At 36.4% G+C, this 16656-nt stretch overlaps 1 protein-coding gene and 1 non-coding gene across 10 annotated transcripts in view; both read left to right on the plus strand.

Moving 5' to 3' along the window:
• LARP4 (La ribonucleoprotein 4) overlaps nt 1-16656 on the plus strand; it is a 61682-nt gene that overhangs the window by 35201 nt on the left and 9825 nt on the right. For 7 of the 9 annotated variants that reach the window (XM_036456028.2, XM_045587976.1, XM_036456029.2 and 4 more), the window contains 5 exons: nt 6980-7192; nt 7656-7759; nt 12193-12405; nt 13141-13189; nt 14961-15122. In XM_036456028.2, the coding sequence (XP_036311921.1) occupies nt 6980-7192; nt 7656-7759; nt 12193-12405; nt 13141-13189; nt 14961-15122 (741 nt within the window). Of the gene's footprint in view, nt 1-6979; nt 7193-7655; nt 7760-12192; nt 12410-13140; nt 13190-14960; nt 15123-16656 lie in introns of those variants that run through there. The other 2 variants (XM_045587977.1, XM_045587979.1) reach the window with 2 other exon arrangements.
• On the plus strand, nt 14643-14748 carry LOC118731000. Its single transcript, XR_004991714.1, has one exon. It is a non-coding gene; the product is annotated as a U6 spliceosomal RNA (small nuclear RNA).

Raw genomic sequence — 16656 nt, forward strand, 5'->3', positions numbered from 1 at the left:
GAGAGAGAGAGTTAGAAACATTGATCAGCTGCCTCCTGCACGCCCCCCCCCCCCCCCCCCACTGGGGATATGCCCGCAACCAAGGCACATGCCCTTGACCGGAATCGAACCCGGGACCCTTCAGTCCCCAAGCCGACGCTCTATCCATTAAGCCAAACTGGTTTCGGCTCATCGATGTTTCTAACTCTCTTATCCCTCTCTCTTCCTCCCTGTAAAAAATCAATAAAATATATTTTTAAAAAAATAGTAAGAAAGTTGGGTTGTTTGTTTTGAGTTGTAGGAGTTCTTGATATATTCTAGATATTATTCCCTTATCAGATACATGATTTGCAAATATTTTCACCCATTTTATGAGTTATCTTTTCCTCTTTTTAAAAAATATATTTTTACTGATTTCAGAGAGAATAATGTACTGCATACACTTTAAAAAAAAAGTGTATTCTTGAGTTTGATGTAGTATCTTTTAGATCCATTTGGTTATAATGTTGAAGATCTCTAATTATTGCTCTTCTGATTATTCATTATTGAAAGTTGGTTAATAAAGCCTCTATTGTAGAACAGTGTTCTTTCAATTCTGGCAGTGTTTGCTTTATGTATGTAAAGACTCTTTTGGTAGATATATATATATATATATATATATATATATATATATTTGCAATTGTTTTCTCTTTTTGCTTAATTGAACCTTTTATCAATATATAATATCCTTTCTCTCTTGGAACCTTTTTTGACTTAGTATATCTTGCATGATAATAAAGCCATCTTAGCTGTATTTTGGTTACTATTTGCTTGCATTTTTTTTTGCTTGCATTTTGTTGCTTTCAATGTCTCTGAATCTAAAATGAATCTATGATAGTACATAGATGGATTCTTTTTTAAAATTCAACCTGCCAGTCTCTGCCTTTTAGTAGAGTTTAAGCTGTTTACATGTAAAGTAATTACTAATCAGGAGAGATACTTCTGCTATCTAGGTATTTGTTTTCTGGGCATTTCCATCCTCAATTACTTAGTTAACTGCCAGTGTTTTAATTGAATTGAACTTTTATAATGTACCAATTTTGTTTTTCTCCTTTTATGAACTGTATATTTTTAAGTTAAAAATTTTAATAACATCAGTTGAATAGTGTACAAATACTCGGCTCCTATACTTTATTCCTCCCCCTTTATATTTTTTACTTTCACAGATCACATCTTTATGTATTTGTGCCCATTGATATCCGTTTATATTGTCTTATTCATTTCCATTTTAAATCATATGAGGAAAAAAGAGGGCTTACATAACAGAAATACAATAACTTTTATTTTGTCTTTACCTAAGTGATTATCCTTAGTAATGTTTCTTATTTCTTCTTATGGATTTGAGTTACTGTCTGGCTGACATTGGTTAATAAAATTATATAGGTTTCATGAAGTAGAATTCTATAAAATACATCATCTGTATATTATATCGTATGTTCACCACCCACGCCAAGTTTCCTAATATCTCCATTACTTCTGAACAAGTCTCATTAGCATTTCTTGTAAGGTATGCTTACTGATTCCTTTTTAGCATTTTATTTGTATATCTTTTCCCTAATTACTCTTAGTTTTGTCCATAGTTTTCATTAGCTCATTGAGCAGATGTAAAATTTGACCAGTAATTCCAATGTGTGGATTTCCTCAGGATAGTTTTTATAACTTTTTTCCCCTCTGTGAATCACCATAGTTTTTTCTTTCTTTGTATGTTTTGTAATTTTTTTGTTGAAAACTGGATATTCTAAGTATTATAAGATGTTAACTCTAGAAATCTGATTCTTCTACTCCTCAGATATTACTGATGTTTTGCTTGTTAAACACCTATCTGTGACTTTTCCAAACTTTTGTTGTTGTTGTTGTTGTTCTTTTGCAAAGTGTATATTTCTTGTGGTCACTGAAATATCTGTTCCATTATCTCTATCTATATTCAGCCTGAGATCTGACAAAGATTTCCATAAATGTCTGGCTCCAAATAGGGTAATGGTAGTATTGAAGGGTTCTGCTTCATCAGTTTTTTAAATTTATTGGGGTGACATTGGTTAATAAAATTATATAGGTTTCATGAAGTAAAATTCTATAAAATACATCATCTGTATATTATATTGTATGTTCACCACCCATGCCAAGTTTCCTAACATCTCCATTTATTCTTCCTTTACCCTTTTCTACCTCCCTCAATTCCCCTTTCATTCTGGAAATCACCATACTGTTTTCTGAGTCTATTGCTTAATCCCTTTACCTTTTATACCCAGCCCAGCCCCTTTCCTCTGACAGTTATCAGTCTGTTCTCTGTCTCTGAGTCTGGTTTGTTCATTAGACTCCACATATAAATGAAATCGTAATAGTATTTGTCTTTCTCTGACTGGCCTTACTTCATTTAGCACAATGGTCTCATGGTCCATCCATGCTCTTGTAAAGAGTAAGATTTCCTTATTTTAGGCCGATTAAAGTTTTAGGCGTCACCTCCAGCATATTTGAATGACAAAATCATCACATAATCTGCCTCCCACCAGACAGCCACTTCCAGAACACAGGCCATTGAGAAATGGAAGTGGTAGCTACTGATTGTTTTTTTCACTTAGGTAAGATCAGCCACCTCTCCTTTATTAAGCGCTCCACTGCTTGTCATCAGAGTCCAAGCACTCTTTCTTGCTCAAATATTGATTCAATGGAAGCTAGCCTGCCATTTCCCCACTAGTCAACATTTTGTCTATTCATGCAAATACAGTCATGCACCACTTAACAAGGATAAAAAAGAAAAAAAGAACCAGTCAAAAATGAAGAATATATTACATGGAATTTCATTGTAGTTTTGATTTGCATTTCACGAATGACCAGAGAAATTGAGGATCTGTTTTTGTGTTTATTGGCCATTCACATGTTCTCTTTGGAGAAATGTCTATTCAAGTCCTTTGTCCATCTTTGAATTGGCTAGCTATAATCTTTTTTTTTTTTTTTTTTTTTTTTTTTAATATATTTTATTGATTTTTTTACAGAGAGGAAGGGAGAGAGATAGAGAGCTAGAAACGTCAATGAGAGAGAAACATCGACCAGCTGCCTCTTGCACATCCCCTACTGGGGATGTGCCCGCAACCAACGTACATGCCCCTGACCATAATCGAACCCAGGACCTTTCAGTCCGCAGACTGACGCTCTACCACTGAGCCAAACCGGTTTCGGCAGCTAGCTATAATCTTGAGTATAGTTTAACATGATTCTCTGTCCCCTATATTTCCTGCAAATTGGTAGCTAGATCTAGAGGCTTCAATAGAATAGGATTTGATTTTGGAGCAGTGGAGAGAGAGAACATATGCATATAAAGTATTTATTAATCTCTTATGCTAGCTGCTATGCTCAGAGGTGAAGTCTATTCATTAAGGGTTGAAGAGTGGTGCTATTTCCATGTTAATCTTTTTTGTATTTATTAGCTGAAACACTTCTATAAAGAGAAGCTTGCCCTCATCTTCATTGCCCTGAGGTACAGCTCATTGACAAAGTGCATGATAAATGCTTGGTTCTAGCTTTTATTTACCTGTTTTTGAAAATAATGTATTGATTCTCTGGAAACTTTCAAAAATGACCATTCAGATTTTTTTATTTTTGAGATTTAAACATACTTGGTATGCTTATTGTCCTCACTGATGTAGTGTGGCCTCTGAGTTTACTTTATGAGTTCTCTTATTATGACCCTAATAATTTTCATTGGCTTGTTTGCTTCCTAGTGCAACAAGGTATATGAGGCTTTTGTGTCTTTTGTGTCAAGACAACTCTCTGGAGTCCCCATGTTACTTTTATGGGGAAATAATACTTCGTATTCACTGGTTTTGTCTAAAGATATTTGTGACTAAATATATGTTTTGTTTTTTTTTTTTTTTTTTTTTTTTAAGACAAAATATATCATGATTTTTTAAAAGATAGTCTTTATTTTATTTTGTTTTTAAATATATTTTTATTGATTTCAGAAAGGAAGGGAGAGGAAGAAATGGAAACATCAATGGTGAGAGCAAATCATTGATGGGCTGCCTCCTACATAGCCCCTACCTGGGGATCAGAAGTGCAACCTGAGCATGTGCTCTGACCGGGAATCACCCTGTAACCTCCTGGTTCACAGGGCGACGCTCAGCCACTGATCCACACCAGCTGGACTCCATCATGATTTTATACTGATGCTTCCACTTTGAACTCGGGTGGCATAGTTTTTACATCTTCACATTTGTTTCTCCTTTTTCCCAAGGGAAGATCAAATCTGTGACTCCAATAACATATTGATTTGATGAATCCAATAGTCACATACAAAGTATCAGAATAACAATATAATTCTGAGAATATTAAGAAAATTTCCTTACTTTGCCTTTTGGGTTATTCGTAAGGAACATTCATAACAGTTGATTTTTTTTTTTTTTTTTAAATTGACTTTTAGAGAGGGAAAGAGGGACAGGGAGAGAAGCATTGATGTGAGAGTGAAACATCAATCCTCTGCCTTCTGCATGCCCCCTACCGGGATTGAGCCCTCAACCAATTGAGCCAAACTGGCCAGGGCAGAATTGATTTTTATTTTGGTTCAAAGCCACTTAGGATTTCTCTGTGTTATATTATTAATAAATGCACATTTTGGCTGCTTTGCTTTTAACTTTTTTTTTTTTTTAATTTTTTATTGCTCAGATTATTACACTTGTTTCTCCTTCCCCCCTTCCCTCCAATAGCTCCCTTCCACCAGGTTCCTGCCCCACCCTCTGCCCTTACCCCTCTCCCCCCCCATTGTCCTCATCCATAGGTTATACGATTTTAATCCAGTCTCTTTCTGCACCCCCACACCCCTTTCCCCCTGATTATTATCAATCCACTCCCTTTCTTTGCCCCTGATTCTATTATATTCACCAGCTTATTCTGGTCTTTAGAGAGTTTTTTTGTTGTGTGTGTGTGTGTGTGTGTGTGTGTTTTGTTGTTGCCAAGGCAAAAACTAAACCACATGTTATTTTCAAAACTTGAATGTCAAGAGCAAAACTCTGGCTATTAAGTAATAACAACAATGCCAATGCAAAAAAACAACAAAATGAGAAATCAGAATTATGGACATATTAATATTTTTAGCTACTAAATGAATCTCTTTTGTTGCTGGTGTAGTAGATTTACTCAGAGTCCTTGGATTTGCTACACAAGACTTTGCAGAAGACTGGAAGCTAACAGATGCTAGCATGAGCAGGAACATGATTAAAGAAGTAGCTTCCACTTCAGTCTTTAATTTCTTCAGATGACTCCATGTTGGCACCTCAGTCCCTTGAGTAGCCTTCAGTTTTCTTCTCCCACTTTTCTGTCATCTGGGCAACTCTCAGTCCTTTTGGGTGAAGGGACACAGGAGCTTCTCTGAGTCCATTGTGATGACGGACATAATACTCTGGTACCGGAATTGGCTGCATTGCGCCTTTCCTTTCATTTTGAACCCAGGGTTCAACCCCACAACACTCCGGGCCTGGCTGCTCCGGGCTGCTTTTAACTTTTGCAAATTGATTTTTTTATTTGATTTTAAGTATGTGCATTGTTTAAAAGCAAAATATTTTATATATTTAGACATATACAAGGTATCCCAAAATATATATGCACACTTTGAATAATTATAAAGGGAGTATTGCCCGGCCAGTGTTGTTCAATGGTTGAGTGTCTACCTATGAACCAGGAGGTCATGGTTCGATTCTTGCTCAGGACACATGCCTAGGTTATGGGCTTGATCCCCAGTAGCGGGTATGTAGGAGGCAGCCAATTAATGATTCTCGCCATTGATGTTTTTGTCTTTCTCCCTCTCCCTTCCTCTCTGAAATCAGTAAAAATACATATTTTTTAAAAGGCAGTGTTTATGAAAATACATTTCATTTTTTAAAATGTTATTTTATCTAGACATAGTGTGTGTATAGTTTTTGGGACACCCTGTATATGTGTATGTATGTCTTCATATTTCCATCTGACTTAGCTAAAGAATAGCTTATGATACATACTTTTCTTGCCTTGCCTTTTTTCCCTTTAATCTGTCTAGGAATCACTTCATGATAGTATCTAGAGCAGTTACTCAGTTCTTTTTATATCTGCATGTTACTCAGTTGTGTGTATGTATCCTGGTGCATTCAGCCACCGATGGAGTGTTGGGTTGGTTTGTGTGTGGTGGAGAGATTCTGTCCTCCACCCCCAACCCTACATTATAAATAGTGTCAGAGAATAGCTATGTGCTTCCTTAAAAAAACCCACACAAAACTGTTTTGGTCCTGGTTTGGTAGCTTAGTTGTTTATTAATAGCATGTCATCCTAAAGGTGTGGGTTCTCTCTCTCTCTCTCCCCCTCCCTCCCTCTCTCCCCCCCTTTCTCACCCCCTTTCTTTCTCCACCTCTCTCCCTCTCCATTACTTTCTCTCTCTAAAAATCAGGAATTTAAAAAAAACAAAAAACTAAACTATATTTTGGTCAGTGTATTTTGGGAAAGATTTTTAGAAGTGGGATTGGTGTTCATAAGAGTTGTGCTATTTTGCATGCCCATCATTAATGTATTAGATTGTCTGTTTTGGACTTGGCCAATTGCATAAATTTAATTCAACTTTAATTGCATTTCTCTTAGCAAGGTTTAGCATCTTTTTCTTATGTTTCAGAGTCATTTGCCCTTTTATTCCCTGTGAACTATTAATTTTTCTAATTCATTTTTAGATAGGATTGTTGGCTTTTAAATCGATTTTTAGAATTTATGTATTTGGAATATTAACCCCCTTGTCTTTGATAAGTTGCATTTAGTTTCATTGTTTGGACTTCTGTTTATTTGCCATACATAAGTTTCAATTAATTAAATCTATCATTTTCTTTACATTTGCCCTACTGATTCTACAACATGCAGAAATAATGTCATGTAAAATAAGTTAAAATTTTTAATTAAATACATTTGTAAAAATATATACTTAGTCCTTTGTAATTATGTGTTCCTCTTCTAGGCAAGGATAAAAGCCATCAATACGTTTTTTGCTAAGAATGGTTTTCGATTAATGGATTCTAGTATGTATAGTCAGCCCATTCAAACTCAAGCACAGTATGCCTCACCAGTCTTCATGCAGCCTGTATATAGTCCTCACCAACAGTACTCCATCTATAGTATTGTGCCTCAGTCTTGGTCTCCAAATCCTGCACCTTACTTTGAAACACCACTGGTAAGTGAGATCTTTACAGAATAATAATTTCCACTCAAGCTGAAATTTGAGGAAATCAGCTAGAGTGGAAGTTCATTTTTTTGTTTTGTTGTTTATTTTCTGCTTTTTAAGTAATGATGAGGATATATAATATCTCATAGCAAATGTATGCATATGACTGTTTCTATAATTTCATTCTTTAAATTTTGCTGAGTGAATTAAAGTTAGAGACTGAATAAATCCATTGGTTTAAATTGCGTTTAGTTTTGTAAAATTTACTCAAAAGTGTTCTTTATGAAGTAATGGACCAGTGATTTCTTATTTTATAATGTACTGCAAAAGTGAAAAAATAAAATGTTTAATATTATTTTGAGCTTCTAGAAAAAATTGATGCTAGGTTAAGTCATCAGAAATTTCTTATGACCTTCACATCAGATGCTGCCTTTACCATTAACTGTTTTTAAATATTAAAATTTTCTTTTAGGCTCCCTTTCCAAATAGTAGTTTTGTGAATGGCTTTAGTTCACCAGGATCTTATAAAACAACTGCTGCTGCTATGAATATGGGTCGACCATTCCAAAAAAATCGGTAAGACAAAAAATCATGGCTGGAATTTATTTAAGCCATTCTCAGTAGTTCTTATAGAGTTACTGTGTTCATTGCAGTGCTTATTTGTAGATTCAGATGAAAGGAATTTTTTTGTTTTGTACAAAATATCTGAATGATTTAATCTAGAATTTATAAACACACTTTGACCTCAGAGTTGATAATGTCTGTAAAAGGAACTTGGGACTGAGATTGTACATACTGATTTTTTTTAAATAAAGGGAGCAGAAAATATTTTATGGTAGTAACATAAAAATCTAGTTTTAAATGGCATTTAGTATGTAAAATTGGTAACATTTTGAAGGATGAGCTTTTTTTTTTTTTTTTTAGGATAGAAATGTTAACTGAATTAATATTGTAATATTGGGAATATGAATTACTTAGGATTTTTAATAATCAGCTTTTTGAAACAATTTTCACTAATTACAGTGTATAACATGACATTTATTGGGCATTTAATGTTAAAGCTCTGTTTTAAGAGCTATACATGTTTTAATCAGTTAATTTTCACAACCCTTAAGATTGATAGTTACTGTATTTACTTAAAAATTAGGAAATTAAGACGTATAAGGTTCAATATTTTATCTGCAAGCACATAGCTAGTAGTCCCTCCCTGGCGGCCACACCTGGGGCATGCTGGGGCTTGAAGGGCATCTGCAGAGTGAGAAGGGTCCCTCGGCCTGGGCTGCAGGGGTCGGACCAAAACTGGCAGTCCAACCTGCCCTGACAGGTCCCGGAGTGCGAGAGGGCACTCTGCAAAGTTGCTATCGCTCAGTAGCTCCTGTGTTAAGCATCTGTCCCCTGGTGGTCAGTGCACGTCATACCTATTGGCCTGTCGATTAGCCTTTTACGTATATAGATTTGCTATCACATAAAATATTGGTATGTCTCAAGTATTATTCTTTATATAAGTATTAACTGATAATCTTAATAATTTGGTATATATTATGGCTTTTGACAGAGTATGAGAAAAAAGTGCTCATATAGAGGTTTAGAATTATTTAATTGTTTTACATTTGTTATTTTTTAGTTTGCTTATTTTGTGAGCCTCCTAGGTTTTGTGTTTATTTTCATGAAATTATTTCTTTTCAGTAATTTCTCTTGCCAGGTCTTGTTCTCCCACAGTTTATTCTTTTCTGGCAAAGAGATCACATAGGGTATGTTTGTCTAAGATGACATCTAGAAACTGAATCCTTTGTTGTAAGGTTTTTGGAAACATATTTCACTGGAGAAAGAAGCCCTATGGTATTAAAAAATATCTTTAGTGGGTTCTGGAAGTATACACATGGTCACAATTTGTTTACTCACTTTAGCTGACACGGTTAAAGCATTGGAAGATCATTTCTTTAAGTATTAGGAAAATTTTACTATATATACACTCCCCCCACCCCATTAATATATGTTTATTGATTTCAGAGAGGGAGAGAGAGTTAGCAACATCAGTGATGAGAGAGAATCATCAAACACCTGCCTCCTGCACACCCCCTAATGGGAATGGAGCCCACAATCCAGGCATGTGCCCTTGTCTGGAATCAAACCACGGACCCTTCAGTCCACAGGTCATTGCTCTATCGCTGAGCCAAAGCGGCTAGGGCTACATATACACATTCTTAATGTCTATGAAGTTTCAAATGAGATCTCTCATTATTTTTAGAATGAAAGTTTCTTTATGAACAAAATATTATTTGTGCTTTTATAGATGACTTAGTTTGTAGTACACTAACAATTTATTGCAAAATTTGAGTATTGCTAGGACATGTGAGAAGAAAAGCACAGTGAGTTTTAATTACATAGTGTCCTTTAACTCCTGTCCTCTTGTTCAAATGGGTTATTTCATTGGAGGCGAGGATGTTTAAATCTGAAAAGACCAGCTGTTAGGCTATAGTTTTAATTAATTTTATAGATGAAGAAAGTAAAAGTTGAAGAGGACAAATATCTTGCTAGGATTACATGGCTAGTTATTATCCAAAGGGGTGCTGAAACTGGTTTGGCTCAGTGGATAGAGCGTTGGCCTGCGGACTGAAAGGTCTCGGGTTTGATTCTGGTCAAGGGCATGTGCTTGGTTGCGAGCACATCCCCAGTAGGGAATGTGCAAGAGGCAGCTGATCGATCTCTCGATGTTTCTAACTCTATACCTCTCTCTTCCTCTCTGTAAAAAATCAATAAAATATATATATTTTTAAAAATACCAAAGGGGTGAATTTATAAGTAGGACAGACATCTTTGTTATGAGATAAACTAAAAGCAATTTAAATTTTTTAAATTTTTATTATTTAATAAATCTTCATTGTTCAGTCTATTACAGTTGTTTCTCTTTTTTCCCCCAATAGTCCCCTCCACCCGGTTCCCATCTACCTTCTGCCTTTAACACCGCCCCGCTCCCCCCAACACTGTCCTCATCCATAGGTGTAAGATTTTTGTCCAGTCTCTTCCTGCACCCGCCACACCCCTTTCCCCCGAGAATTGTCAGTCCACTCCCTTTCTATGCCCCTGATTCTATTATATTCATCTCTTTATTCTGTTCATCAGATTTTTTATTCACTTGATTTTTTAGATTCACTTGTTGATAGATTTGTATTTGTTGTTCATACCCACCCTCTTCAATCGGCCTAAACAGGCAGTCAGACATCCCTCTCACAATTCAGGACTACTGGCTCCCAACCACTCACCTGCCTGTTGCCCCTAACTGCTTCTGCCTGCCAGCCTGATCACCCCTAACCACTCCCCTGCCAGCCTGATCATCGCCTGACTGCCCTTCCCTGCTGGCCTGTTCACCCCTAACTGTCCTCCCCTACAGGCATGGTTTCCCCCAACAGCCCTCACCTGCAGGCCTGGTCCCTCCCAACTGCTCTCTCCTTCAGGGCTGGTCCTTCCCAACTGCCTTTGCCTTCCCTTGCTGGCATGATTGATTGCCCACAACTGCCCTCCCCTGCAGGCCATCTTGTGGTGGCCATCTTGTGTGTTGGAGTGGTGGTCAATTTGCATATTACTCTTATTAGATAGGATAGGTTAGGATTAGCCTTATAACAGCCCAGTGATGATCACTATACCTACTTAGAGAAAATAGGACTAACTTTCAGAAGTCGGGGCATTTTTTTATTTTTTTATTTTTTTTTACCTTTCATACTTTATCTTTCTGTCACTATACTCTATCTTTTATTGCTTATTTCTTTTTTTTGCCCAGACTGAGATTGTGAGTCCCTCTCAGTGAAGGGTGAGATTATGAGATCTGAGGGCTGTTTAAACCTAACTTGTCCATTAGTTCTATTGAAATGCATTGAGAAAACTTAAGCGAAAGTTGTGAACAGGTAATGTAACAGCTTAGCTACTTAATGCAGTCAGTTTCAGATATGATGGATAGTATGAATATATTGGAAATTTGTGTTAGTTGACATACTATTTTAACTGTGATTAAAAATCTATTTTGTGACAGGAAGTATCTGGAAAAGTATCATCTCCTATTAAACTCAGCCCAACTCTGTAGCTTGAGTTTTATCTTTAAGTAACCTAATTTTTTATGTTCTTTAAAGAGTAAAGTAGGATAGCTGGAAATGCTGTTGGAATTAATGTATGAAGTTTTTTTGTTTTTTGTTTTTAAAAAAAATACTTTATTGATTTTTTACAGAGAGGAAGGGGGAGAGAGCTAGAAACATCGATTAGAGAGAAACATCAATCAGCTGCCTCCTGCACACCCCTACTGGGAATGTGCCCCCAACCAATGTACATGCCCTTGACCGGAACCTGGGACTTTTAAGTCCACAGATTGACACTCTATCTATTGAGCTAAGCCGGTTTCAGCAACTTTTTTAAAATTATATTTATTGGTTTTAGAGAGGAAGGAGGAGGGATAGAGAGAGATAGAAACATCAATGATGAGAGAGAATCACTGATCAGTTGCCTCCTGCACACTCCCCATCCTCCACCCCTTGCCCCCATTGGGTACTGAGCCCAAAACCTAGGCATGTGCCCTTGGCCAGAATGGAACCTGGGACCCTTCAGTCCACAGACCGACACTCTATCCACTGAGCCAAATTGGCTAGGGCTAAACTTTTTAATGTAAAAGTTCTTTGCCTTTTAAAAATATATCGGCTCTAACCAGTTTGGCTCAGTGGATGGAGCATAGGCCTTCAAACTGAATGGTCCCGGGTTTGATTCTCTCTCTGATTTTTCTGAACCTCTGTCCCTCACCCTTCCTCTCTGTGGGAAATCAATGAAATATATTTGAACAATATATATATCTGGGACATAAAAGGACTTACATTTTTATACAATAATTTTATGTTTAACTTAACGAATGGAAAACAGGAAATAGCAGAAAAGCAGTTTTTAACTTGGTCTATTAAGAGTTTCTACAATTAAGAATGATTTTCTGTCTGTCTTGATTTATTCATATATGTAATCATTATTTCTTATAGCGTGAAACCTCATTTTAGATCATCAAGTGGTTCAGAACACTCAACAGAGGGATCTGTGTCATTGGGGGATGGACCAGTAAACAGATCTGGTTCGAGGAACTTTCCAGCTGAACGGCATAACCCTGCAGTAACAGGGCATCAGGAGCAAAGCTACCTTCCCAAAGAGACTCCAGCTTTGCAGATTGAACAGAATGGGGATTATGGTAGGGGCAGGTGAGTGACTATGGTAATAAATACGGGAGAAAAATCCTTTTATCATAATGTGAGTATTTGGAAACTATAATCTGCTGTTAAGTAAATACATTTTTACATAATAGTTTTTTTATAAAAATTAAGAAATTTAGAATGTTTAGATAGAATGTAACTTAAGTCGGATTTATAAGTTATTCTGAAGTTCTCAAAGAATGGTTTAGGAAGATAAAATTCCATCTGCATTATAGTTTTAATTTTCTACAGCTAACTGATTGATTGATTGATTGATTGATTGATTTTAGAGGAATAGAGAGAGAGATTTGTTGATCTACTTATTTATGCATTCATTGGTTGCTGCTTATATGTGCCCTCATGGGATTGAACCCCCAACCTTGGCATATCAGAGCAATGCTGTAAAACCACCTTAGCTACCTGGCCAGAGCTAATTTCTTAACTTCTAAACTAAGGTAATAGGGTTCTATATAACTTAACCTACCTGTACAAAACAGAGCTGAGCCCTAATCTGCTTCTGGTGTGGAGAGAGTGCTTCTAATACAAATGTGCACAGCTTACTTCGTGGTGGTGGTGGTGGTGATTTGCTCAGGATCCCTTTAGAAGAATACATATTTATCTTTTAATAATGAAATTTAGATGCATAGATACTTAAATTTGAAATGCACTCATTTTTGATGAAATATATAACTTTGAAGAAACTTACAAGTTCTCCCTCCCATCCCCTTTTTGTTTTGTTAAAAGGAGAACTCTTTTCAGAGGTCGAAGACGACGAGAAGATGACAAATTCCCAGTAAGTGTTTTTTTACTTTTAATTACTGCTGTTAATTTTTTTTTTCTTTTGTGATTTACTATGGCATTGACTTGTGATCTACCTTAGCTTTTAGGTTTCTACTTGATTGATTTTTAAATATATATATATATATATATTTTTTTATATTTTGATTTCAGAGAGGAAGAGAGGAGAAAGAGAAAAATACGATGATGAAAGAGAACCATTGATCGGCTGCCTCTTGCACGTCCCCCACTGGGGTTTGAGCCTGTGACCTGGGCATGTGCCCTTACCGGAATCAAACCTGGGACTCTTCAGTTCGCAGGCTAATGGTCTATCTGTTCAATCTGCAAAGTTGGAGTCTCTTTGGGAAGGTAGCTTTGCTCCTGATGCCCTGTTACTGCAGGGTTATGCCGTTCAGCTGGAAAGTTCCTCGAACCAGATCTGTTTACTGGTCCATCCCCCAATGACACAGATCCCTCTGTTGAGTGTTCTGAACCACTTGATGATCTAAAATGAGGTTTCATGCTATAAGCCAAATTGGTTAGGGCTACTTGATTGATTATATATGCAGTGAATGTAAATAGAGCCTGTGCTTGACCCTGAAATATACTCCATTATCATGCTCCCTCCACCCTTAAGGTACTCATATAGTTAGGAATTTGACCTGTGCTTCTCACTTTCTTAAAAATTATTTGAGTATCTAATATTTTCACATGGTTTAAAAATTTAAAAAATATGGCTAAAATCTGTTTGGCTCAATGGATAGAGCATTGGCCTGCGGACTGAGGGGTCCCAAGTTTGATTCCAGTCAAGGGCATGTACCTTGATTGCGGGTACATCCCCAGTGGGTGGTGTGTGGGAGGCAGCTGATTGTTGTTTCTCTCTCATCGATATTTCTAACTATCCCTCTCCCTTCCTCTCTGTAAACGTGAGAAATAATGACTATATAGAAACAAAAACCATCAAAAGAAGTAGGCAAGCAGAAAATAGCACATGATTGTCAGATCTGTGAATCAATAGAAAGGCGTAGCACACAAGCTAAGGGAGAAATGAGGTCCCAAAGGAAAGAGTGTTTACCAGGCCAGATGCTATAGTGAGGTCATGGAAAAAAGACTTCCAGGTTTGCATTGTGGAAGGCACTGGTGACTTGTTAAAGCAGTGGTATGATCAGTACAGAGGTGAGGAATAGACCAAGAGAGAGGTTTGTCGGAGGGTATAGAGAGAAAGGGACAGATGAGATTTTCAAGGAAGAATATTGTTCTCTCTCTATAGGTCATATGGAAGGTGAATGATGATGGCAAATTTTTGTGAGGTAGGGATTTTGTTGTTAGAAAAGGAGGTAATAACTAATTTAGAAAGCAAAGAATAGTGGAGATTGATAAGAAGGCTTAGGAATTTGGCAAAGTTTGCAAAAGAAATAAAGAGAGGGAACTGCCTAAAGGTAAGTACTGATAAGGATTAATGAGAGGTTATGTTCTCTTCAGCAGCATATATACTAAAATTGGAACAATATAGAGAAAAATTACATAGCCCTGTGGAAGGATGACTTGCAAATTTGTGAAGCATTCCATATTAAAAAAAAACAAAAAAGACTAATTTGAGCTCAATTGAGATGAGAAGCCAAAAATTTATAGGGAAATAATTCTGTACATTAAAGTTTTGTGGGTTTTTTTGTTTGTTTGTCTGTTTTTTATTTTTTTATTTTTATTTTTTTAAATTTCAGCTTCTGTGGTACAGGGTTAGAGAATGAGAAAGTTATATGACCTGTTTTATGATTTCTGTCTTTTAGAGACCCCAACCTTCAACAGCTGAAGCAAAGGCTCCAACACCAAAGTTTGACTTATTAGCTTCAAATTTTCCTCCTTTACCTGGAAGTTCATCAAGGACACCAGGTGAACTTGTTTTGGAGAGTAGGATGTCTGATGTTGTTAAAGGTGTCTACAAAGAAAAGGTAAACACTGAAACATCTCATCTTCTAGCTTATGGGACTATAGTATTAGCTTATGTTTTAAGTTATTTAGGTTTTCTTAATAAGTATTTCTAATATAGTTTTAATTCAGGGGGTTGTCAGTATACTTTTAGTATTATAAAAAGATTGGCTCAGTTGGATGGAGCATCATCCCCTACATCTAGTACATCAAAAGGTTGCAAGTTCAATTCCTCCTCAGGGCACTTGTAGGTTTCTGTGTGGGAGGCAACTTATCAGTGTTTCACTGTTTCTCTATTCGTTCTTCTCTATCTAAAATCAAATTTAAAAAAATACCTTCAGGTGATTTAAAAAAAAATTTTAATAAACCTTTATTGGGCAGATTATTACAATTGTTCCTCTTTTTTCCCTCTATAGCTCCCCTCCACCAGGTTCCTACCCCACCCTCTGCCCTTTCCCCAACCCCCACTGTCCTAATCCGTAAGTGTATGATTTTTGTTCAATCTCTTCCCCCACCCTCCACTCCTTTTTTCCCCTAGAATCATCAGTCTACTCCCTTTTTATACCTCTGATTCTATTATATTCACCAGTTAATATTGTTTATCAGATTTTTTATTCCCTTGGTTTTTAGATTCACTTGTTGATAGCTACGTATTTGTTGTTCATAATTTTTATCTTTATCTTCTTCTTCCTCTTCTTAAAGAATACCTTTCAGCATTTCATATAATTTTGGTTTGGCGATGATAAACTCTTTTAGCTTTTATTTATTTGTGAAGCTCTTTATTTGGCCTTCAATTCTGAATGATAGCTTTGCTGGGTAGAGTAAACTTGGTTGTAGGTTCTTGCTATTCATCACTTGGAATATTTCTTGCCATTTCCATCTGGCCTGCATAGTTTCTGTTGAGAAATCAGCTGACAGTCGCATGGGTGCTCCCTTATAGGTAACTAACTGATTTTCTTTTGCTGCTTTTAATATTCTTTGTCTTTTGCTCTTGGCATTTTAATTATGATGTGTCTTGGTGTGGTCCTCTTTGGATTCCTTTTGTTTGGGGTTCTGTGTACTTGCTGGACTTGTAAGTCTTATTTCTTTCACCAGGTGGGGAAAGTTTTCTGTCACCATTTCTTCAAATAGATTTTCAGTATCTTGCACTCTCTTCTGGAATCCCCATAATTCTGATGTTGGTACACTTGAAGTTGTCCCAGAGGCTTCTTACACTTTTTCAACTTTTTGTATTCTATTTGCTTTTTGCTTTTCCAGTGGAGTGCTTTTTGCTTCTTGGTATTCCAAATCTTTGACTTGATTCTCACGATCTTCTAGTCTGTTTTTAGGTCTCTGTATAATATTTTTTATTTCAGTCAGTGTATGCTTAATTTCTAGTTGATCTTTTTTTTTTTTATATATATCTTTAAAGGTCTTGTTTAATTTATCAGCCTTTTCTAGGAAATTCTTGAAAAACCTTATAACTATGGTTTTGACCTCTATATCCATTCTTTTGCTTTCCTCCATTTCCTTTGTTTGTGGCCTGCCTCTTTGTCTCTGCATTTTAGCTGCTTCCCT

This window comes from Pipistrellus kuhlii, unplaced genomic scaffold (genome assembly GCF_014108245.1).
Source record: "Pipistrellus kuhlii isolate mPipKuh1 unplaced genomic scaffold, mPipKuh1.p scaffold_m20_p_3, whole genome shotgun sequence".
In the NCBI taxonomy this organism is placed as follows: domain Eukaryota; kingdom Metazoa; phylum Chordata; class Mammalia; order Chiroptera; family Vespertilionidae; genus Pipistrellus; species Pipistrellus kuhlii.